The following is a 24,661-nucleotide window of genomic DNA, read 5'->3' as shown; positions in this document are numbered from 1 at the left end:
TCCCGTTTCTCTTATGATTCTTTCCTATCTTGTAGATGATTTTTTCCTATCCTGTAGATAATGTTGCTGTATGCTTGATTCTTTCCTATCCTGTAGATAATGTTCCTGCATGCTTGATTATAGGACAGTATATGTACCTGTAGACGCATTGTAATACAGATGAATGAAAAAAACTATTCTTCTCAATTTCTGATTTCAAGTCCAGTTGCTTCCATTTGGGGTGAAGAATCCCAACTCAAATGTGCCATTCTAATTTGAAATGATTGTCTGATTTCCAGTAAGCGACGCACCCAACGAAATAGTATCTCCAGCCTCCATTGCAGCACCATTGCTCTTCAGTTGAATAAACACAGTAACTGTAAAAACAGGTTTTGAAATAATTCTCCAATTGCCAAAGTCCTTTGGAAGAGCAGCGTCACCTTCAAGAGGCCATGAAGTTGAACAGTCAAGTAACTGTCTTAAAGCCAAGAAAATGTTTTCTCTCTCGCATTGCGTGTCAAAGGGTTCACAGACACTATCAGTGAATTTTCAATGCCCGTGGAAATTGGTGGAAAATAGAAAAAGTTGGCTAAAGAATTTAGTGATAAAAACTAAATACATATATTTTTTGTGTTTGGGAGAATGGGTGATGAAAGTTATCGTCACATGAATATTATCTATCTAGAAAATCTATAATTTATAGTATTGTTTTAGCTTTTCAGGCTACAAGATTTTCAATTTAGAATATAGTTTTAACTGTAATACTTATGCGAATCTATTACTTTTGTTCTTCTTTAATACTCTTATTTTTTGTATTTTTGGAACATTATTAAATTATAGTTAGATAAAACTAAGAAAATCACTAAATTTAAACTAAACCTATTGGCTATTGACCTAGCACTTTTTCTCCTATTGGCTATTAAGTTTTGAAATTTAAACTAAACCTCACTAAATTTCTCCTATTGGCTATTGACCTAGCACTTTTTCATTTTAACTATATAATATGTTGTTATAGTTAATCCAATATGTCCTAATGCATGCATATGTCATAGAGGAATCATTTATAATATATTTATGATAGATATGCAATAATTTTATTAGAGTATATATCAAGATCCATAATTTTAGACATTATCTTTGATTATTATACAAAACATATAAAATATTTTATATAAGGGCTTGACAAGTTCCTAAACAATGTATCTATCCATCAACCTATATTCCAATAAGTACAATGGACTGAATCTATTATACTTAATTCCTTGTTAGTCTAGCTCCATGAGTCAAGGTTCTATTCTCGTGTAAGACAAGTTTTGCAATTGCAAAGATCACTGAACCATACAATGATTTGTTTCATATGCATGAATCTTAACTAAAGTGAAGTATAATTAATTTTCAAATTTTTTTACCTTATTTATTAACATATTAACACGTCAATTTGTAATATTTATACAATAAATTAATTTTTATATTTTCACAAATACAAATCATGAATAACTCTTGGTTTTCTTACAGTCGATGAGGAGGATAATACTTCCATTTTGTTGAGCTCGTCGTTATAAAGGTTTGATGGTAGCCTTTGGACTAATTTCACAGTGTAGGTTCAAATGTCCAAATGGGGCGGCCCACATGTTTTTGTCGTGGCCTACACAATTTATGGACTATAGAATAATGCTCATATATCTCCGTCATAGCTGTAATAATCAAAATCGAGTGCTTGACAAACATGACTCTTATTTCCTAGTGATTATAAGCTTGATAATTAATTCTGTAGAAAAATAAATTTTGGTTTTGTTTGTTTGTTGGATACGTTCCATGGACTGCTGAGCATATCTCAGAATGTTTTTTTAAGATCTATTATTCTTATAATATTTATGGTTATTAAATTTATTCATGGTTTGATTTAGTTCAAATATGTAAAACTTTCATTAGGTTCATAATTTCACTTTCACATTCAATTTTGTCAATTCTTTATGTTTGCACCTTCAAAATATCATAATTTTTGGTCAATCTTATGATTGTCGAAAAAAAAAACACAATTTACAATCTAATAAAAAAACCTCCAAAAAAAATACACCTTCAAAATATCATAAATTTTGGTCAATCTTATGACTTAAAAAAAACACAATTTACAATCTAATCAAACATCTCCAAAAAAAAATACATTATGTATAATATAAATTTACTAAGATATCAATTTATTATGTATATCTATTTAACTAATATAAATATTTTAAACACATCTATCTAAAATAATTCATAAATTAAAATTGGTTTATTTACTTAAATATTATCTTATTTTATTTCAAAACTATTATTTGTATCTTAATAGACATATAAATTTTGATTTGCTTGAGAGATGGTTTATTAAAAAACCAATCTACTCTGTGTCTTACTATTTTATTTTATCCTATCTCCTTTTTATTTCAATCTTTGAATTATTAAAAATTACTTCAACAATTCTCATAGAATCTATTAATGCAACACTAAGCTTTTATATTAACGAATAGTTCATATCAAATTTTAATTATGATTGCATGGGTATTAATTTGGTGAGTGCTTCTAACCAATAGTAAAAGACTTAATAAATCTCACTTGCAACAGTCAAATGATGGAAAATCAACGAGTTCAAATATTGAAAAATTATTGTTATTGATTATTTGACATGTAAATGACCATAAAATTCAAATTAAAGGATATTTGTATGCATTATCACAACATAAAAATATTTAATGCAATTAAGAAAATTAGAGGGAAAGGTTGGAATGAGTGCTTAGGTTTGGAGGAGGTGAAAAGCCACCATCCATGGTAGACTTGGTATCCATTGTAGACTTGGTATGACCTTGCTTTGGCCTTCTAGTTCATTTTTTTTCCAATTGGCCAGTCTTGAAATCATTTATAATTCTTTGTATGAGCTTTAGAGGTTGTTGTTTAGTGATTTTTGTTTTATTTTTTCTATTTCATGTGCTTGTCTTTGTTTCCCTTTACAAAATTTTATAATTAATAAAATATCCCTTCATTAAGGTGACTGCATAGGGCATTTAATTTCTAGAGGTGGTGGTACCTCAAAGGAACCACCAAAGGTACAAAGGGAAAAAGGAGGTTTTAATATGGATGGAAGGGAAGTCAAGGATGTGGTGTCGAGTGAAGAGAGGGAACGGGTTCCCACATCTATAATATTCAACATTCATGAATATGGAGGGTTCTATGGTGGAGACGTTGAAACAAAATAATGTAAGCTAGCCACTTCTGGTCTGAATAGATTGGTTGTTGTCTTAATAAGGATATGCTTGATGTGTTGAATAAGGAGGAACAAAGTCTTAGGAATATTGCTAACCTTTCTATTTCTCCAGATAAAAATAAACTCTTGACTATGAGGTTTATGGATGATTTCTTTTTTTGTGCATGGGGGAAAAACTTGGAATACATGTTTCATTTTTTTGCGTCATTCAAAAAGGGTTGTTTGTTGTTTTATTTAAAACACACTCTACACAAGAGCACACTTTGACTAAATAATGTTTTAATGTGGGAAACTCTATTTTAAAGAGATTAAATGGTCTCTCGATGTCCTTAATCAAGATATTCTAGTTGTGTCTATGGCTAGATAGATTGTGGTGAAATATTTACTTATGTAGTTATAATTTTTTTTTAATCCCAACTCCTTTATCCTATGCAAAATTGATCCAAGTTGAATAAATTAGAAGAACCTTGCCTCACATGGATGCCAAACTTTTGGTTGCCCTTTCTATTTGAGTGGACTTCTTAAAATAAATTGGTATTGATTTGGGCGGTAACCTCCTTATTTGTAAAATTGACTTGTTAGGAGGACTAAACTCTTATTTTCTCTTTATGGAGGGTTCCCTCCTTACAAACTACATGGAATTTCTAATTACAAAAATATGTATGTCAGAGGCACAATCTGCAATCATTGATTGTCATTTGTAAGCCTCCTATTTTCCTTTTTTTATTGTAAAAAATATGATCACCCTAAAATAAACTAGAAATTATAAGTTTGATTTGGGTGCCAAAAGTCCAATTTGTTAGTGTAGGTTTTTATTTCCTAGTGGGTTATTTATTTTTTCCCTATATTCTTAGGTTTTTTATACACTTCTTTTAATCTTGCTTAGGTTAAATCATGCTTAATTAGGTGAGTGGTTATGAGGTGTCACCTTCCTGCATGTGTGCATCCATTTTCTATCTTGGGAAGATACTTGCTATCTTTAGTCCAAGAGATGGTTGCTCTTGATTGGTCGGTATTGCCACCTCTTCCCTCTCCCTGGTCTATAAAAGCATGCTACCTGGCTTGTATTTCACATCTCTTGATTTTGCATCCTCTTAATGCTATTTTGCTTCTAGCATTTACATTACTCTCTTGGAGACTAACTCTGTGTTGCTACTTTGATTTCATATCATTTGCATTCATAGTTTAGATATCTATCCATTTGCACTAGTTTTCTGGGTTTATAATCTTTTCAGATTTTATCATGGTATCAGAGCGATTCTATGTGCAAGAGTAGATTTTAGTTTCCATGTTTGAGAGATTCAGGGGGGGGGTGCTAATAAATCTTATTATAGTTTTCAAAAAACCCAGTATGCTCTTCTCTTGAATCTTTGGATGATCTTGAGAATCAGAAAAGTTTGACGAATTTTTTTTATCACTAGGGTTTGCACGTGTTTTATGAAATCTGGGTGATTGCAACATTTCTGGTTATACTGGAAGCATCTGTAGCTGTTCCAATGCGTCCAGGAGGCTTGAGAAAGTTAAATCTGGTTTTTCATTTCACGAAAATTAGAGATCGTCATACACAGTTGCAAAACTAGGGTTTCAAGATCAAATCTGACAACCATCTTGCATATTTGGTGTTTTCAATCAATATTGCAGGTTCCAGCATTCCTTCTTTTGACTTTGGTAGCCGATTCAGCCTTTGCATGCCATGTTTTGGTTGCTAGGGTCATTTTTTGCATCTAAAGTCATTCTATTTACACTGGATCTACATCTTCTATACATCAAAAAGAAAAACGCCTTCTGGGTTTTGTTCGCAGCACAAAAAAAACTATCTGGGTATCTTTTAGTTTTTGAATGCCGACTGTATCTTTTGTAGAAATGCACTCATAAAGTTACAGCAGGACCCCTCTCCGTTGGCTATTGCAGTTTTGAAGGCCTTTTTCAAATGCTTTGTTCTTGCTCATACGGACTTCATTTTCCATGATTTTTTTTTTTATTATGGATATTTATTCGTGCTCTATGCACTAGTGTAGCCATTTTTTGATTTTGATTGAGAGATTTTTCTAAAATTGCAAATTCTCAGTCGTGACACTGCACAGTTCTTGTTTTGTGAACTTTGGAGGATCATAACTTTCACATATGACCTTGTATCGAGTTGATTATTTTTTTGAAAGTGCATGATTTTTCGTGTAGATTGCAGTGGTGCTATTTATTTTTTCTGGATATTGTGCCAAAAGTTCATTCTTAGCACATGCTTTTCATGAGGATTTTGTAATGCATTGAAATCAAGACCACTTAGTATTTCTTGCTAGTGGTAGTTGTAAACGCACTAATATAAAGTGCCAAACCATAATTTTTTTTGGGGGGGGTCTTTGATTGAGTGAAAAGGGGGGGAGGGGTTGTCTTGATTGTGTTCTCTTCCTTTCGACCTTTTTTTTTCTCTGCACTTCTTCATCATGGATCAAATAATAGTGCCTATCCTAACTCCATATAACTACTTTGAGTGGAAATCACTCATGACAATCTACTTAAGGAAAGCTGGATTACATAGGATAACTATGGGGCTTGAAACCGAACCTGCTAAAGATGAAGATAAGCCTAAGTGGTTTAACAAATGTGATGAGGCATATGGAACATTGTGTTTGTCTGTTTCTCTTGACTTTCCCTTTCACATTAAGTCTTTAAATTCACCAAATAAAATCTGGAAAAAGTTAGAAACACTATTTGGCACACAAGATTCAATGAGGGGTCATATGTTGGAAAATGAACTAATTAGTTTAAGTCCAGACAATTTCAACACAATCCAGGATTTCTTCACTAAATTGAAATCACTAAGGCTGCAGTTAAAACAATGTGGAATTGAAAAGAAAGATGAACAATTGATTCTTAGTATCCTCTCTAAGCTAAATTCAAAATATTCTGTGTTTGTTTCTACCTTCTATGCTACTAAGGGTGCACTTGGTACACAATTTACCATGCCATCTCTAGATGATTTTGTTATCTCTCTCACTCAGGAGTAGGATAAGCTAATTTAGATGGGCACTCTTAAGTCCTCTAAGTCACATGCCCTAGTTGCCAACCAAGGCACAAAAGAATAGAAAGGACAAAGTAGTAGTAACAATAGTAAGGATAAAAAGTAGAAGAATAGCAAGGAGAAGAAGGATCAAACATTAGCTACTTTAAAAGCAACTAATGAGACCCAATCTTCCAAGGGTGACAAGCCTAAGAAGGAGAAGGTCCAATGTGCCTATTGTAAAAGACCTGGTCATGATGAACATAAATGTCTGAAGAAACAAATTGATCACTTGACACATATTCTTGAGAAGAATAATATCAATGTTCCTGAGTCAATTAAACAGAGTTCTAGTGAGGGGTCTAACAAGGCAAAAGAAAATAGTAAGGGGAAAGGAAAGGGAAAGGCCCTTGTTGCATTTTCTTCTTCACCATCCACTTGGGTTCTTGATTCGGGTGCTTCACACCACATGGCTTCATCTAAGGAAGAATTTGCATCTTTGGAGCCGTGTACTATGCCTTCTATTTTGATGGGTGATGACACTCCTATTGAGGTGTGTGGGAGAGGGTCTGTTGATGTGGGGGATGGCACATTTGATGATGTTCTTTGTGTTCCCTCATTATAAACTAATCTCCTATCAGTATACCAGATCACTCACAAAGGTTCAGGCAAGCGAGTTGAGTTCACTCCTGATTCAATGGAGATTCATGAGTTGCACAGTGATTCTACAGTTGCAATTGGGAGAGCAGATCATCAATCACGACTTTATCTATTTTCTCACTTTTCTCCTGATCCTCCTTCGACTGTTTTTCTCACTTATTCCAATGATGTGAGTAGATTATGGCATGAGCGGTTTGGCCATCTTAACTTCCGCTACTTGCAGCAGCTCAACCAATAGAGTATGGTCACAGGGTTGCCTTCAGTTTAGTTTTCAAGTGGTGTTTGCCAAGGTTGCATACATGGTAAGCATCCCAAGGAAAATTTTGATAAAGGAAAGGCATGGAGAGCTTCATAGATACCGAAGTTAGTTCATGGTGATTTGACTAGTCCATTCCAGCATCCTTCATTCAACAGGGCTAGATATGTCCTCACATTCATTGATAAATTTTCCTGATATACTTGGGTGTAATTTCTCAAACAGAAGTTTGAGGTATTTGATCAGTTTCAGGACTTCAAAACTTTTGTAGAGAAGCAATTTGGGAAAGCCATCAAAGTTTTGCACACTGACAATGGTGGTGAGTTTGTCAACCATCGAGTTGAGAGGTTTTGCACTTCAGAGGGAATTGATTTGCAACATTCAGTTCCATACAATCCTCAGCATAATGGTGTGGTAGAATGGAAGAATAGGTCTTTGAAGGAAATGGCAAACTGCATGATTCACTCTAGATCTCTTACACCATAGTATTGGGCAGAGGCCATTAACTGTGCTTGTTATATCCAGAACCGTGTTCCTCATCGAGCCTTGAAGAGAGTCACTCCTTTTGAAGCTTGGAGCGGTCGAAAACCATCAGTTAAGCACTTCTGAGTTTTTGGTTCTCCTGCATGGGCCCACATTCCTATAGAGAAACACAAGGCGTTGGATCTGCAAAGAAGACCTTGCATATTTGTAGGTTATCCTGATGGTGTGAAGGGTTATCGGTTGCTCCACCCTACTACACATGAGTTGTTCATTGAGAGGAGTGTTCAGTTTGAGGAGGGCTCTTCGAGCTCACTTTCTACCACTTCTCCAACTCCTACTTTGGCATTGGAGTCACTTGGGATACATGACAGCTCCTCTGATGAGTCAGATTCACCTGAGTAGTCTTCTACCTCCACTTCTGATGCAGAGAGCGATTCAGAGGACTCACCTCCTTCCTCTCCTAGTCATCGTTCAGAGGTTGATGATTCTCCTCCAAATTCTCCATCTTTCGGTACACTTTGGGCTAGACAGACCTTACAATCTGTAGGTGATTGGGTTGGGGATCCATCAGACACCAGGCGGACTCGTTCACAGTTCCAGGGTGCTCCACATGTCTTCATTGCTACTGCCTCAGATCCACAGTCTTTTCAGGAGGCTTTTGGTATTCCTGAGTGGGATATAGCTATGCAAGAGGAGTATAGTTCCTTAATGAGGAACCACACTTGGGATCTTGTCCATCTTCTTAAGGGAAGAAAACTTGTTTGATGTAAGTGGATCTATTGGACAAAATTTGCAGCAGATGGGTCGATTGACAAGTATAAGGCTCGCTTGGTTGCCAAAGGATTCTCCTAGGTTCTTGGGATTGACTACTCCAAGACTTTTGCGCTAGTTGCTCGAATGAATTCCATCCGACTTGTTCTTGCCATTGTTGCAGCTAATCATTGGGAAGTGCACCAGATGGATGTGAAGAGTGCTTTTCTTCACGGTGACCTTCAAGAGGAGATCTACATGGAGCAGCCACAGGGGTTCCTTCAAGATTCTTCACTTGTGTGTCATCTTCAGAAGTCTCTCTATGGCCTCAAACAGGCTCCTCGGGCCTGGTATGCCAAGATGGACTCCTTCCTTCTATCAGTTGGGTTCACTCAGTGCCATTCTGGTCCCAATGTCTACATTCTACAACAAGATGATTCACTCCAGGTTTTGGTTCTGAATGTTGATGACTTGTTGATCACAGAGAGTTCTTCATCGACTATTGGGGCTGTCAAAAATGCCCTTCATGACAGGTTTTTGATGACTAACTTGGGCTTGTTGCATTACTTTCTCGGGATTGAGATCTACTAGTCTTCTTCTGGGATCACCATCAACCAGTCCAAGTATGCTCTAAATTTGCTCTTGAGGTTTCATATAGATGATTGTAAGCCTGCTCCGACTCCCTTTCTTTCAAGAGTCATACTTGAGGCTCAGTGTTCTTCTCCACTTGTTGATGGCACTTTGTACTGATAGGTTGTTGGGAGTCTCATTTATTTGACTCATACGAGACTTGACATTTCATATGCTGTAGGCATGGTCTCTCGATTCATGTAGGAGCCTCATGAGTTGCACTAGAAAGTAGCCAAGAGAATCCTTCACTACATTTAGGGTACTCACAGTTTTGGGATTCACTACGCAATGGGCATTGAGCTTGACTTGGTGGGCTACACAAATTTAGATTTGGTGGGCGATTCTCAAGATTGTAAGTCTACTTCAGGTTACAACTTCTCACTTGGTTCAAGTCCTATTTGTTGGTTGAGCAAGAAGCAGTCTGCTATTGCTCTATCTTCTACTGAGGCTGAGTATCGGGGGGCTGTGAATGTCGCCACTGAGGCCATTTGGCTTCAAAATCTCCTCACTGAGTTTGGTATCCAGATCAGATGACCATTAGTCATATTTTGTGACAACCAGAGTGCCATTTAGATCTCACAAAATCCAGTCCATCATCAGCGGACCAAACACATTGAGATCCACACACACTACATCAAAGAGCTCATCCATGGCCACGTCATCGACCTTCGCTACTGTCTGACTTTTGAGAAGGTTTTTGATATCTTCACCAAACCCTTCACTGAGAGCAAGTTCCTTCATTTGCGAGCTTTGCTGGGGTGCGGGATGCTTCATCTTCTGGGGGGCTTCTTCCTCTCAATAAGAGTCCTGACTCTCTCTACTCTTGGGGGGGTCTCTTTTCTCTCTCTTTTTGGGGGAATTTTATGTACATGGGTACCTCATTAGGCTTGATTTGCCAGGACCTATTTCTCCATCCACCTAAGCTTCGCATATGGGGGGGTGTTAGTGTAGGTTTTTATTTCCTATGGGTTATTTATTTTTTCCCTATATTCCTAGGTTTTTTCTACATTGCTTTTAATCTTGCTTAGGTTAATAAATCATGCTTAATTAGGTGAGTGGTTATGAGGTGTCACCTTCCTACATGTGTGCATCCATTTTCTATCTTGGGAAGATACTTTCTATCTTTAGTCCAAGAGATGGTTGCTCTTGATTGGTCGGTATTGCCACCTCTTCCCTCTCCCTGGTCTATAAAAGCATGCTACCTGGCTTGTATTTCACATCTCTTGATTGCGCATCCTCTTAATGATATTTTTCTTCTAGAATTTGCATTACTCTCTTAGAGACTAACTCTGTGTTGCTACTTTGATTTCGTATCATTTGCATTCATAGTTTAGATATCTATTCATTTGCACTAGTTTTATGGGTTTATAATATTTTCAGATTTTATCCATCTTGTCACTTAAGAAGATATTTTATTGGAAATTGAAACTTTTGATTTTAGTAGAATAAATTCTAAGAGTAATAAGTTTTGATACAACCATAAGATATTTAATCATTATATATTATTGGAAATCTAGTGAAGAGATCTATATTGCCAAATTTTGTAAAGCAATATTTTGCCAAATTTTGGACCTTTATGAGGCATATAAGGGCCTCAAATTTAAATTTTAAACTGTATTGAAGAAAATTTCTAGAACACAATTTTTAATGTCTCTTGAGTTCCACAGATATTGAGATTATTATTTTACCATTCACTTCATATTTTAGTTTCAATCCATGATGTAAGTTTTTATGTTCATACATGCACAAAAAGAAACTTACTAAAAATATTAACCTTGCCAATTTAGCCCTTATTGAAAAATGAACAATATTTTTGGATGACATAAGATTGCTTCTAAATCCTAGATGCTCTTGAATTAGTGATGCATTAGGCATCAGATTATGTTGCTCACGTAAAAAACATTCCAACATGTCACTCGAGAGTGAGGAAGTGGGTAGGGAAAATCCAATTGGGTGTGAAAAGTCCATCGCACACACCCTTTCATGTTGAAATTAATATTTTTACTTACCCATAGTCTGTCAAGATCTTGAAAAAGTAAAGTTCCATTGCTTAGTATCATCAATTATACTGTATTCATCATGACCACCCTTAGTAGTCACTAAAAGAGTCCTTTACAAAACTTGGGTAATAATGGCGGTGTTCAATTGTTGAAGTTAAGGCAATGTCCGTTTACTCTATGTGAATGCATATATTTCACCCTATAGGCATTCATATGTAATAAATTAATTAAGTATTGTACCGAAATGTAATACTAGAGTCTCATAATACCATCTAATGAGTGCATAAGTTTGATGTTAATAGAAATGTTATTATTGTGAAATTTCTATAATTCACAAATGCCACACTTATACATCAATACTTTCATCATAATATTTGTGTTATTGGTGTCACTGAGAATATTATTATCACCATTAGATGGCATAATTTTGCTACCATTAGTATTAGAATTCCTAAATAGAAATATTAATATTAGAACCAGTGAAGTCATAAATGAGGGACCTCATCCCCAATATAACCATTCAATAATAACACCCCAATGGGATTTGAACCTTGATGGAAAGAAAAACATTACTACAACTTAACCATCACACTATACTAATATTTACAATATTACTAATAACTTACTAAACTTATCACTAATTAATTAATAATATTAAAGTTGGTATTAAAATTATTATTAGTTTTTTTAAAAATGACATTTAATTATTATTAATAATAATATTAATAATGATATTAGTATAATAATTAGTACTTGCTACTTGAAATTTAATTTATTAATATTACTCCTTTAAAAAATAGTAACACGATCGATTGGTAACTAATTGGTGATTTACTTGGGTGGTTATGTTGAAGGTGTTCCATTATTTGGAGTGGGCAACCTCATTTTGACAATCAACCGTAAAAATTATGTTAATTTGGTGCAAAACAATTTAAACAATTGCCTCCATTGATTCCACTCCAGTCATTTCACTAGAATTTTCCTCCATAAATTATAAAAGACTACTTTATTCTCAATGCACTTCCCTCTACGCACAAATCTATATGTAGTTCATTGAATACAAGGTTAACTTTTATACATTAGGAAAAAGTTGTATTATATTACTAAATACACACCGTAGCTCGGAGAAAAGTAACACTTGAACTCTAATTCATATCTTCACCAAGATTGTAATTTTATCTTTAAAGAAAACATGAGATTCATTTTATTAATGCTCTAATGAAAAGAAAAAAATAGAGAGACTTTAACAATAAAGTACACATATGACATACTACTATCTTAGAGACATATAGATAGAAATTACACTAGCGGTTGGACCTGAGGAAGGTCCAATTTGTATTGCCGATAGTAATCATAGCAATTTATCATATGAAGCTGAAAAACACCATGCCTGAATTGCCATTCACATTACAATTTTATCATATTAAAATGAATTTACTCATTCAAAAATGCAAAATTCGGTCATTCAAAAGGGACAATGGGAAGGATATTCTCATAGATAGAAGAAGTCAAGAATATTATCCCCATTACATATTTTCATAAAATCATCTCATTTACAACCTCCCAATCGATCTATGCATCTATTAAAGAAAATGATGTAACAGTTTAGGGTTTTATCATCTATGTGTCAGGCAAAATGTTACAAAATCAACGTATAAATGTGGTTGAATAAATAGGGAGCTTCACTTTCTTTTTCTCGAATAAACAAAGAGCTCACTTTCTTTGATATGTAAAATAACAGAAGAAACACAAATATTAGAATGGAAGGTAGTTATGAAAACAAAATAATTAATTTTTCTTACCCTCTCTAAATTTGCAAATTTCTTGTATACTTATAAAATACTCAGAAAGAGCATCAGTTTAAGAAGATAGAATTCCTTTTGATGATTGAGTTACATAGTGGTCAATTTTGCAGGAAAGGGGGTTTTTATCTAATGGAGATATGTGGAACATAACAATATTGGTGATCTTCAACACTGGATTTCAAAGAGTAGGAAATTTGGCTTAGCTAAAGTAGTGCATAATTCTCTGAAAAAGGTAGCATTTGGGTGCACAACACGATGATTTTCATCACTATTGGATGATGAACATAGACATTATGATGTGATATATAGGAATCTCCAATAAAAGATTAATTAAACTAAGTAGTGCCAATCGAAGGATACATACTTGATTTTGGCAAAATTCCAAGGTATGTAGTGCTTTCCCGTCATAGGTAATTGTAGGTGAACTTCTTCCTTTGGTTGTGAAGCCTGTGTATGACATAGAAACTTGTTAAGAATTTTCATAGATGGTGTATAGATGAAATTCATTGAAAATGATTCACGAAGCATACTTCTTTTTTATCTGGAGAGTTGTTGCAGTCGAGCTTCTTCTTTTTTCCTTATTACCGTGTACAAATTGTTTTTCATTTTTTGCATACCGCTCGTAAGAGAATGCTTGGTCAATTTGGAGGTCTTCCAATAATTTCACTCTAGAGACTACATTAAATGTTAGACCTTGTCTTTCTATTTCACCGATATTGATGGTTTCCTTCCGTAGTGTTAAACCTTGGGCTTTATGTATGGTCATAGCCCATACCATTTTTATTGGTAGTTGCCTAAGATTTCCTAGTGATACTGGTGTTATGGGTACAACTTTCAGGTCGTTTTAGTGCCACAGGGGACCACTATAGTTATCAAATCTGACCATGATATACATTGGTATGTCAGGTGGCTTGGAGTCAGGGCTATAAATTATTTCAATTATGTCACCAAGAGCTCCATTCACAAGTCCTGTTTGTGTCCATATGTTAGTTGTGAGCATGATTCGCTGTCTTGGTGATAGTAGGACTTGCTTTTCAAGTTGTTCATTGTCAGCGTCAATAGTTGGTTTGCTTGTAGTCGTTGTAGCTCTACTTATTGCAACTAGATGATTTAATTCCTTTAGCATTCAAGGGTTACCATATCATTAGTACCAAAGAGGTGGACTATAGTGTCAAATTGCTTATTCACAATTGGCACTAATTGTTCTTTTGTTAGTGTCATCAAGCTTTGCCAATCTTATTGGGTCGGGTGTGAATTGCATATGTTTAGTAGTGTTTGACGGAATTGTGATTTCTTTAGAGATTCCCCTTGTTGGCGAAACATCGTTTATAGGGTTATAATTGTTGTAAATTGGTTCCAAAGTGTTATGGCATTTGAGTGTGATGTTTATATTGGTTTATCCATTACAGGTGGTAGTTGGGTGAGGTCTCCAATGAGAATCATAGATATGCCTCCAAAGTATGAATTTTTATGATGAGGGAAAGCTTTGCGAAGTTGGCTATCTATTTTCAACAATAGTTTCGGACCTATAAAGCTCATCTCGTCAATGGGTATATATCTTATGTCCTTCAAATTTTCTTGGAACATTGTTAGTGCTTGGCCATGTAGTGGTTGCATTTCTTTGATGGGGATTCATAGTGTTGAATGAATAGTTGTCGCATGAATGTTAAATTCAGCAATTTCGGTAGGAGCTAGTATGAGTATTGGGTTTTTTTGTTGTGGTGAATTTTCTTGTAGCATATTTTTTATACAACTGATCAAGTATGATTTTCTTGTACCCACAGTTCCTTGTATGATCATGTGTAATGGTTTGTTGAACACACTGGTGTTATGATTTGAGACTATCAAAAGTGCTTTCTTTTGTTCCGTTGATAGGGTATTGGTGGATGTATACTTTCTTGTTGGTACATGTTCGTCTTGGGTGGTTTTTTTCTTTATATTTATAAATTGTGATGTAGTATCGTGCAATTCATGTGGTATTTTAGTTTCACCCTAATTATAGTTGGTGTCAAATTCACATTGGCCTAGTAATTCAAGTTCGTCCACAATGTTGTTGATTGTATGCCTCATTCTTGAAAGTAATTCCCACTCATTCATCTTTGATGTGGTAGTTATATTCCTTTCATCTTCGTTGTTTTCTTCTTCTTGGCGGCTAGCGTTTTATTCGATATGTTAGATGATATGCCATACATTATATTTGTTTACATGCATTTGATGCCAATTGGTGATTATTGTTTCCTTGGTAACTCCTATATTAGTCTTAATATTTTGAAAGTGTTTATATAAGAGAAAATCACTCCAGCAAAATATTTCAAAATGTTCTGACTCTTCCTTGAGTACACAGTAGAATTTTGGGTAAACGTTAACAATGGCTTGTATTGTTCTCTCTTTTCCATTTGCATGATTTATGACTTGCAACATAGGTGTAAGATCTTGCAGATTCGAGTATTGTGATTGTCTCTAGCTCTGGAGGGCGGTCCATATAGGAGTGTAAGTAACTATTTTCTACTATAGTCTCATTTTTGTATTTTAGTTAATCGATGTAGCACTTTCTGTCCAACATTTAAAGTTGTAAGTGGTTTGTTACAAACAACAAGGGGTAATTTTTGTAGCATATGGCAAGTTAATTGCTCACTGATATCACGTTCTGCTACAATCTCTATCATGAATATTCGATATGCTACTACTGCTGGGTCATCTCTTTGTTGAGTTGTGAATATTCTTGTTAGCATAGCAGTACAACTTTCAGATGTTCTCTCTACTTTTGATGTATATTTGGCAATGTATTTCAGTACAAGTTCGCGTGATATGACAGGTTGGCAATCGATATTAGCTCTCCATATTGAAATCATTTCTGGGCTATGGATGTTGAGCCTATCATCGTTTCTTGCAGGTTCATATTTCTTTGTGCCTGTTTCATCACAGAATAAGATAGAGGTAGGATGTTCTTTCCATGGAGATTTATATCGGCATTCTAATTTTCTACCCTTCTTCCGTAAGCATGTTCTCTCTCTGCATTTTGTGTGTCTTTGCACACGGTTCACTAACTCTTCATAATCATCCAATGGACGTGTGACTAATATCTCTATGGTGTTTAGGAGGAATTTATTGTCCTGTGGAGATCGATATATCTGGTTGTTCCTATGTGTTTTTGCACGAGGGTTCCAAGTTCTTACGTACTTATAAAAAAATTCTTGCTTTATCAACATCTTCGTTATTTTCCCAATCTAGATTGTCCATGTCTAGTGCATCCTGAAGCCACATGAACCCATGTACATGTGCGGTTCCTTGGTGTTGCCATTCATATCAGTGCCAATAATCTGTAGCACTAAGGATTTTTTTAATAACTTCTTCACAGAATATGGTGAATCTTTGATGTAGGTATAATGATGTTCTATGTGGGTTAATAATGACATTTTCAAGATGGTGCTTATTTGAATGCATGGAAAGCTCCATATTATTTGAGAGGAGTTGTTGGAGGTCTGGCCACTTTGTCTTAACTGCACTTAGTGTAAAGAATAGGGTGGGAGATCCTATTTGGTTAATCATGTTTGTTAATTCCAAATGACACTTGTTCCAATATGGTCTGGTTCCTCTCATGGAAGAGCCAAAGTGTAGTAATTCCTCAGCTAGTTGTGAGTCGGGGAGATCTTTCAAGTGTGCACGTAAATTCTCAATAGTGGTTGGTTAGTGCTCCTTTGCATTTTTTTAATGAAAACTGCTACAAGAGATTGGATCCAATGATGCATCATAAGGTTGTAGATGTAGTATCGAAATCTTGGATGTTGTCCAAATCTTTGATCATGGAATCGCATTAAGTGTAATACATATTCATGTATCTTTATTTCCCTAGTTCTTGGTTGCATTTGTAATCCAATTCCATTTGGGAAGTGTGTTGGAAATGCCATATCAAGTAGGCCCTCAGTATTATATTCATTAATTGGGGATAAGCCTATTTCTGGCCAATCAATGATGTTATTTGTGGTGTCCTCTAGCTCTAGTGTTTTCTTAATTATCTGTAGTTCACGGTGTTCATTTGGTAGGTGGGATATAAATGATGATGAATTGGTTGTCATACCCTCAACTTGGTCTTCATCAACATCTTCACTGTTTGCTACCATTAGATCATTGTTTGCTTCAATGGTGTGAAGCATGTTTGATACATCTATTCTTTCCTCGGGGATTTGGTTTAGGTTGTTATAATCTATTGACACATCTTTATAGTATGGGTCATATTTCACTTTGTATTGTAATGCATCCCTAACACGACCCCTACTTATGTAATAGTCATAGTAGTTTCCTTGAGCCTAGGGTCTGCAAACTATAAGGAAATCTATGTCTCCCAATTTACGTGGGAGAACACTTGCAATGCTCTATATGTCTTGTGGGAAGCTAATTATATGGCCATTGTACTTATATTGGCCTCCAATTGTATGAGTAACCTGCAATATAGGGTTCACTCTAGCAATGAGCATTTCTTCTACTTGCGTCAATATCTTTAGCATAATAGGTTGCTTCCTTGGGTCCGTGTTATTGTGTGGTGAGAACCGGTGTATGCCCTTTTCATTAATGTACCTCCTACAGGTAGGGGTTTGGCATGATGAGTGTGAAAGCATACCTGGGTATGACTCTTTGCATATATTACATATTTCCAAGTTAGAAAGCACGTCTATTTTCTTACGAAAGCTTTTCATTGTTGTCATGAATCTAGCATTAGCATTCAACCCGATTGTTTTCTTTGTTTGATATCATTCTTGTACTCGTAGTTTTTGGTGAGCTTGAGGATTTGTCACATTTGCAGATTTTCCATTCACAGGGTTAGTTTCATTTTGTTCTTTTCTTTTCAAATGCCTACATATAGCTAGTTGCTCCCTATGTCTGGCATAATACGTTCGACTTCTTTTTCGACTTAGTTCTCTTTGATCTTGCATTTGTTTAGGGTGACTGGTGGTTCCTTGAGCGCTAGAGTCAGCCACCTGATTGCAATGTTCATCGAGAAAAGCATAAACACCTTAAAAAGGAATCTTTGAACCAATTATCAACACTACAATATAATATACATGGAACATTGCATATTGAAATGCACAAATTACGTATTTTACATTAGTCCGAAGGGAGTCTTCTAGCAAATAATTTAAATTATGTACATTAAGTTTACTTTTTTTTTAGTTTAAGAGTGTTAAACATTCAAAATTTGCAAAGTGTCCAAAGTTTCAATGTTGCATCTTGTATTTTATTAAAGGGCATTGGAAATCCCATAGTGGCGCAGGGTTGTATTAAAAAGGATGTGCCTCCCACATAGGAAGCGTTACCTCTATCTAATCAACTAATGTACTTTTGTTCACACTTTATTGTTCCCCATGAAGTAGGATTCAAACACTTGCAACCAATGTAAGTGCAAGGTAAAACCCCATTTCCAACATTCCCCTTCCAACATTCCCCTAAGCCAACACTACACTAATATTTTGTGTAGGGTAAGGGCATTCATCTAAGCATAAAGGATAGAGAAATTTCATCATGTTTTAGCTTCAGCCACCTAGTAGCCGTGAAGTAAAAAGTGGAAGCATAAACAATGCACATGAACTATTTGACAAAATGCGTTAACAATATAAATATACACAGGGCACATGAACTATTCGATAAAATATCCTCGACAAGATCTCAAAACATAGATAAGGGACAAAAACTATTTGAAAAAATTCCACAAAGAATGTTGTCTAATGTAATGCGAATATTTTCATGTAGGCTGGTTATTCATTTTGTTTGATCATCCAGAAACATTGTTTGACAATTTCCTCAATGAAGTAAAGAATCATGATCGCAGAATATGCACTTACATAATATACAACATAAACTCAAAATTATATGCTCATATATAGTTTCACTTCCAAATAGATTTCAATGCATATGTGACTCATTTGAAATCAAGTTATCAGTAGAGTTTCCAAATCAACAAGAGTTGCATTGCATCGTATGAAAAAGCATCAATTGGTAAAACTTTATAACTTAAAAGATCAAACAATCCTTTATCATTTGGGGTCTATGTAAAAATGATAGCAAGATTTCAAAAACAGGTAATCAAGATAAAAGGTAATTTCCAAGTATGCCCATCATAAACTGGCATTCATGATTCATTAATTTACAATGCATACACATAGTGAGACACACACAAGCACACACATGTACACACACACATCTATATATTTTGGTATAAGGAATATTGACTGTCTATTGTATTATATAAGGGTAAATTACATTTTTACTTTGTTTACAATTGTATGTTGATTCTATTTACAACTGTATGCTTCCTTTGATAGTATTTTTAAACAACAATATGACTATCTGTATGACTATTTATGAATTATTTATGTACTGGCTAGGGGTAATTAGATCCATGACTATATTTACAACTGACTATATTTACAACTGTGTGTTGGCTTTAAGGTTGGAGGCTTGTATCAATACACATTTCTTTTATTTTCTCCAAAAGTATACTGCTCTCTGAGGCAAAATCTAGTTGCTTTGCCTTGGTGATGGTAACCTTCAGTCGTTCTTCATTATTGTATGTTTCATTTTTGCATGTTAGGTTCAAGAGGAATTGATTATATGTCACATTTTTTATTACCTCTATGGTGCTTTTCTCGGCATTGTCATCGAATTGAAGCATGTATAATGTTTCTACAGGCATGTCCATGAGTTCTGTTGCCCCTTCATCAAATGCAATTGCCCATATTGTATCTTTGTGGTCCTGTAGGTGTTTTTGGAGGATGTATCTGTAGTTACACTCAGACAGGGTCATGTTACATTTCGAAGAATACCAAGTTACTTCTTCGGTCTCGTCTAATCGTTTCTTACATGGTTTTCCATTTACTTGGGTGGGACATGCTTGATAGCAAAATGACTTAGATTTTATCTGTTGTGTCATTGCCTTTAGAATGCAATAGAAGGGTTGCACTGAATTTGATGCATGTGCCCAGATTTCACTAATCGTCATTCTTTGAGGGGTGGGAGTTGGTGCAGCAAGCTGATGCACAATTTCTTGTCCTGTGTGAATATTCTGGTTGTCCCAATCTTTCAGGTAGGCCAATTCCTCTATAAGAGGGTCTATTGAGAGCCTTGTATTAAATTTTGTACCTATTACCTTTCCATTGAATTCACACATGTGACCATTTTTGATAGCAAGAGTAGTCTTTTCTTGTAAATAATGCCTTTGTTGGAGTTCAGTACCTTCCTTTTCTGCCATTGTACCCCATAGTGTAACATCGATGGTTGTTTGAGTCATGTTGACTAACTTAATGGTACACCTAGGAACCTCTGTACCATCTCTTCTACGTATTGTTGAGTTCGGATCGACACTAATGACAATTCCAATAACGTCAATGGTTGAGTTGTTATTTATGGTAGCCACTTGATCGAGAGTTGTGAAAGTGTATCTATTCTTGGGTATGGAAGAGTCATCATTGCAGGTAGTAACCTTTCAATCATCTACCAAGGCTATTTCTAGTCCATTGTTGAGTTTGTTGTAAATTTTATTGGTTGGATTTATTGCTCCCCCAGATAATGTGCATGTCACTCCAATTGGATGTTATCATAATAGGTTTTTGCTAGTTCATTGAAATACGTAACATGTGTTTCAGTACCTTCACCATCTACAATGTCAAAGCTAAAAACGTGGACACTTGCTTTTGTTGTATTATAGTGATAGATGTCCTTCACTAGGACACGACTCTTGATGGTCCAGTTTGGTTGGTAGGGATTCAAATTTTTTATAGGAGTTATTGTCATAAGTGTGTTGCCCATGTTTTGAGGTGGCTTGACCCCAGACAATTCTTTTTGTCGCCCAAAAACCTTACATTTTGTGGATGTGCTTGGCTCTATACTTGCATCACATAGAGGAGGCATAGTTTGTTCTACGTGGTCTTCCTGTTTTACACAAAGGAAAATTGGTTATGTATATATATATATATATATATATATATATATATATATACAATTTCTAGGTTTAGAATAACGATCCACCTACATAATGAAACAATCAAAAATAAAATATTTTTAGCACTGAATTTTGTAAAATGTAAAGGTTATATGAACTTTGTTAGAATAACACTAGGCTTATTGACTCACCGAGAGCCATACAAATTTGAGAAGATGTATTTTATTATCTATAGTATGGAGCCAACCATGAGACATTTAGAATATATGTCATTGTTATATTTTTTTGGCAAGGATGCCTTTTGTTTGTGTACACCATCTGAAATATCAACTCTATAATGATTGCAATGCTCGGGTCCATCCCCAAAGTTAGATATAGTAGATATTTGGAGACATAGAGCCACAAGAACAGACCCATCGTACATAAGCTGGATTGTGTTTTTAGTTAGTATGTCCATCAGACAGGGGACTAGGATGCTGCCTGCAAAACCAGGAGTAAACTACTCATTACAATATACGATTGTTCAACAAAAGGTTGGATTCATTAATGACAACACACATAATAGACAATGTGTATGTATCAAGCCTACAATAGCAACATTATACATCACTAAGTAGAAGGAACAACATTGATAATAACATGTGATAAGATTGTAAAGAGATCAACAGTGTTGCCATTTTCAAATTGAATGTAGCAATCCATAGTTGAGCAACAATTATGGTTGAAGTATATGACTTCATAATTCCTATAATATTTAGGCATTCTGTCAATTGACAAGGTCAAAATAAATAGACCTTGAATGACTTCATATGTTTTATAATTCTATCAAACAATTTTAGCATGGCCAACATCAATCAACAAGAGATGAAGTAACCTTCTTAAGGGCATAAAAAATCCTATGAATTTTTTTAGTGGTTGTAGCGGCGAGTTGATTTATATACCCAACGTACTATATAAAGTACTAAAGTTATAGAGATCATAAAGACATGATCCCTAGTTCTATCATACATGCTCTCTATAGTATTTATTATCTTCAATCGATTGGTTTCAAGATCATAAAATGCACACAACTTTTGAATGGCACATTTCATTAGAAGTAGGAACAAACAAAAAAATTGTAACACATCCAACAATGAGCAATACTTGCAAAATATATATTTCATGGCTCAATGAGTACATCAAAGGGTATACTATGTTCAAAGAAGGTATGATTTGTATGTTAAGTGTACAATATGTCAATTTTAATTACACAATATTTACATCTAATAAGAATAGCATCGACAAAAATTCTCAGCTTCAATATGTTCGTGACAATCTACAAACCAAAAACCAAGCATGGATCCAATGGCTTTCAAAGTGCATCTCTTTTATAAGTTTAGTTTATCTAGGAATATAAAAATTTGTCGAGGAAACTGAAAAAGGATAGTTTCACGTCCATGGAACGACGCACACCATGGATCTCTCGATATAGCAATTCCCGGAGTACATTGTAATACTATTGTAAGACACTGCATGTAGCGTCATACGTGTGCATGGTTTCTTGGAACACTTCAATCTCATGGGTCTGCACGTGATCTACATCTGCACATGCTTTCTTTAAATCTTTGACAAGCTTGTGATAGTGTTGTAATGCATTCATTGACAACACTTCAATTTCAATCTAGGGAGATCCAAACCAATGGATAGAGGTGGAGGTGGAACCCGTTTCAGATGCTGCTTCATTGTTTAGTGATGCAAGCACCGAGTTTGGTGATGGTTGCTTGTTTGACATGCCGCTAGGTATGCAAACAATATCCCTAGGTCTATCGCAACTATCCATAGCCTGTTGGCATGAGGTAATGTGAAAGTAAGTCAACATAAGGCCTAAGACAAATTAGTGAATTTTATTTCTATAAAATATCTGATTTCTATGGTAGGCCTTCAATTTGTTTGATCTATGTGTCTGTTGTAGATGAAGTCAATTCTAAACAACAAAGACAATGAATTTAATGAAAAGTAATCATTAAATTCCACACAAGGAGGATAAAATCATAACAATACTTGAGGCACCAATCCTTAAGCTTCATAGGGAACAATGATGACAACATCAACATAGCATAATACATAGTAAGAAGCAGTTTAAGCATTGTACCAAGAACAAGTATCACATGTTTCACTTGAGAGTACAAATTTATATAGATTGTCGTTCTAACATGATCGTTGACATCATAGTTCATCAGTGCTCTTTAGCTAGCATAATGTGGAGCTTCCTCTTGTGCAAGATACAATCATAAATCTGGGTTACAAAGTGAAGAAAATTGCATCTAACAAGTGAAACATGGGTACCTGTTCATGGGTTTGCTTCTACTTTTATTGTTTCTATATCACCAACATCCAACATTGGGCCTTATTGAATCAAGATGTTCCATGTAGAAAGATTTTTGATGCACGACACATGAAAATTATAGTCTATTTGTCTACAGACAACTGAAAGTTCACTCCCATTAACCTTCCTATAAACAAAATTTCATTATATACAAGAATAAAATGGATGGAAAGTTCTAAATTTTTGTCCATGGCTACTACATTTCTAGTTGCCTTAGGTGCCCCTGAATCTAATCTGATTCCCAAGTTGCCAGGGCAAACACAAGATGTTAGCTTCAAACAGTATAGTGGGTATATCACCACAAATAAGATAAATAGGAGAGCCTTGTTTTATTACTTCGTAGAGGCAAAGAAAAATCCTACATCTAGCCCATTGACCTTGTGGTTTAATGAAGGTAAGAACAATTCATTTGTTTCTATATAGATAGTTATATCTGCTTGTGGGTATTACTTTTTTTAATTGTTTATGATTTTTAATTTCTAATGTTTTCTTTTGTTAAGGTCAGAAGGTAATGAATTGGTTTAATGAAGGTAAGAACAATTCATTTGTTTCTATATAGATAGTTCTTTCTACTTGTGGGTATTACTTTTTTACATGGTTTATGATTTTTAATTTCTAATGTTTTTGTTTGTTAAGGTTAGAAGGTAATGAATTGGTTTAATGAAGGTGAGAACAATTCATTTGTTTCTATATAGATAGTTCTATCTGCTTGTGGGTATTACTTTTTTACATTGTTTATGACTTTCAATTTCTAATGTTTTTGTTTGTTAAGGTCAGAAGGTAATGAATTTGTTCAATTATTGTAGGGTCAAGTTGCTCATCAGTTGGTTTTGGGGCATTCATGGAGCATGGTCCTTTCAAGCCCATTAGTGGAGGCATTTTAGAGAAAAATAAATACTCTTGGAATAAAGGTAATATTCATTCTGGCTTGCTCAGAAGCCTGGTTATTTGATTGAAATTTAGAAGTACAAAATTTGAACAATGTAGGAGATTCCCTAATGAACTTCCAAATGGAGGATTCCCATAAGCTAAATGGTTTTTTGGATAGAAAGTGTTAAGCCATAATAAATCTTATGATTTCTTAACCGAAAGTCGCAATGTTTATGAAATCTATCCATGCCTAAGCTCATGTTAAGGATTCCACACTTTTACATTGTTTGTTAAAGGAGTCAATGGTGAATATATCCATATCGCATGTTGTCTACTTCAAAAAAAAGTGCAACTCATTGTGAACAATCAATATAGAAGGTATAAATTCTTGGTAGAAATTCTTGTAAGTAGTAAGAATATATGGAAGGAAATGCTTTAAAACTATGGAGCAAGGTAATAAAGAACCCATCACTTGGAATTTTGCAGATTTGTTAGAACATTAAAAAAATTATCTTCTTCAGAGCACCCTTTATTTGATCATAGATGAAACTACAGGAAAATAAGCTTGCAATAAAACAATATAACATTCAAATCAAATGACAAACTGAAATAGAAAAGGGTCGGTAGAGAAAGGAATCTAGTGGTTACCTCCCTTATGGCAGTAGTGTAGGCCTTTTCAAGCCCAAGATTG

General features: G+C 34.9%; 1 protein-coding gene across 1 annotated transcript; it reads right to left on the bottom strand.

The window, feature by feature from the left end:
• Window positions 1-249: 249 nt before the first annotated feature.
• Window positions 250-20,045, bottom strand: LOC131044715 (replication protein A 70 kDa DNA-binding subunit A-like). The gene is made up of 2 exons (XM_057978106.2): window positions 19,298-20,045; window positions 250-419 (listed from the first exon to the last, which is right to left on the bottom strand). Exons 1-2 carry the CDS (start codon window positions 20,043-20,045, stop codon window positions 250-252), a joined length of 918 nt encoding a protein of 305 aa, XP_057834089.2.
• Between the last annotated feature and the right edge of the window lie 4,616 nt (window positions 20,046-24,661).

This window comes from Cryptomeria japonica, chromosome 3, assembly GCF_030272615.1.
Source record: "Cryptomeria japonica chromosome 3, Sugi_1.0, whole genome shotgun sequence".
NCBI classification, from domain to species: Eukaryota; Viridiplantae; Streptophyta; class Pinopsida; order Cupressales; family Cupressaceae; genus Cryptomeria; species Cryptomeria japonica.
Note: the sequence above shows the minus strand (reverse complement) of the source record. Positions and strands in the feature narration are given on the sequence as shown.

Bases quoted from the DNA above. Each gene is read 5' to 3' on its own strand.
- LOC131044715 (XM_057978106.2), bottom strand. From the start codon at position 20,045: ATGGCAGAAAAGGAAGGTACTGAACTCCAACAAAGGCATTATTTACAA. The intron at 420-19,297 runs GTATACTTTTGG...GGCCTCTTGAAG, and splicing joins AGATTTTGCCTCAGAGAGCA to GTGACGCTGCTCTTCCAAAG.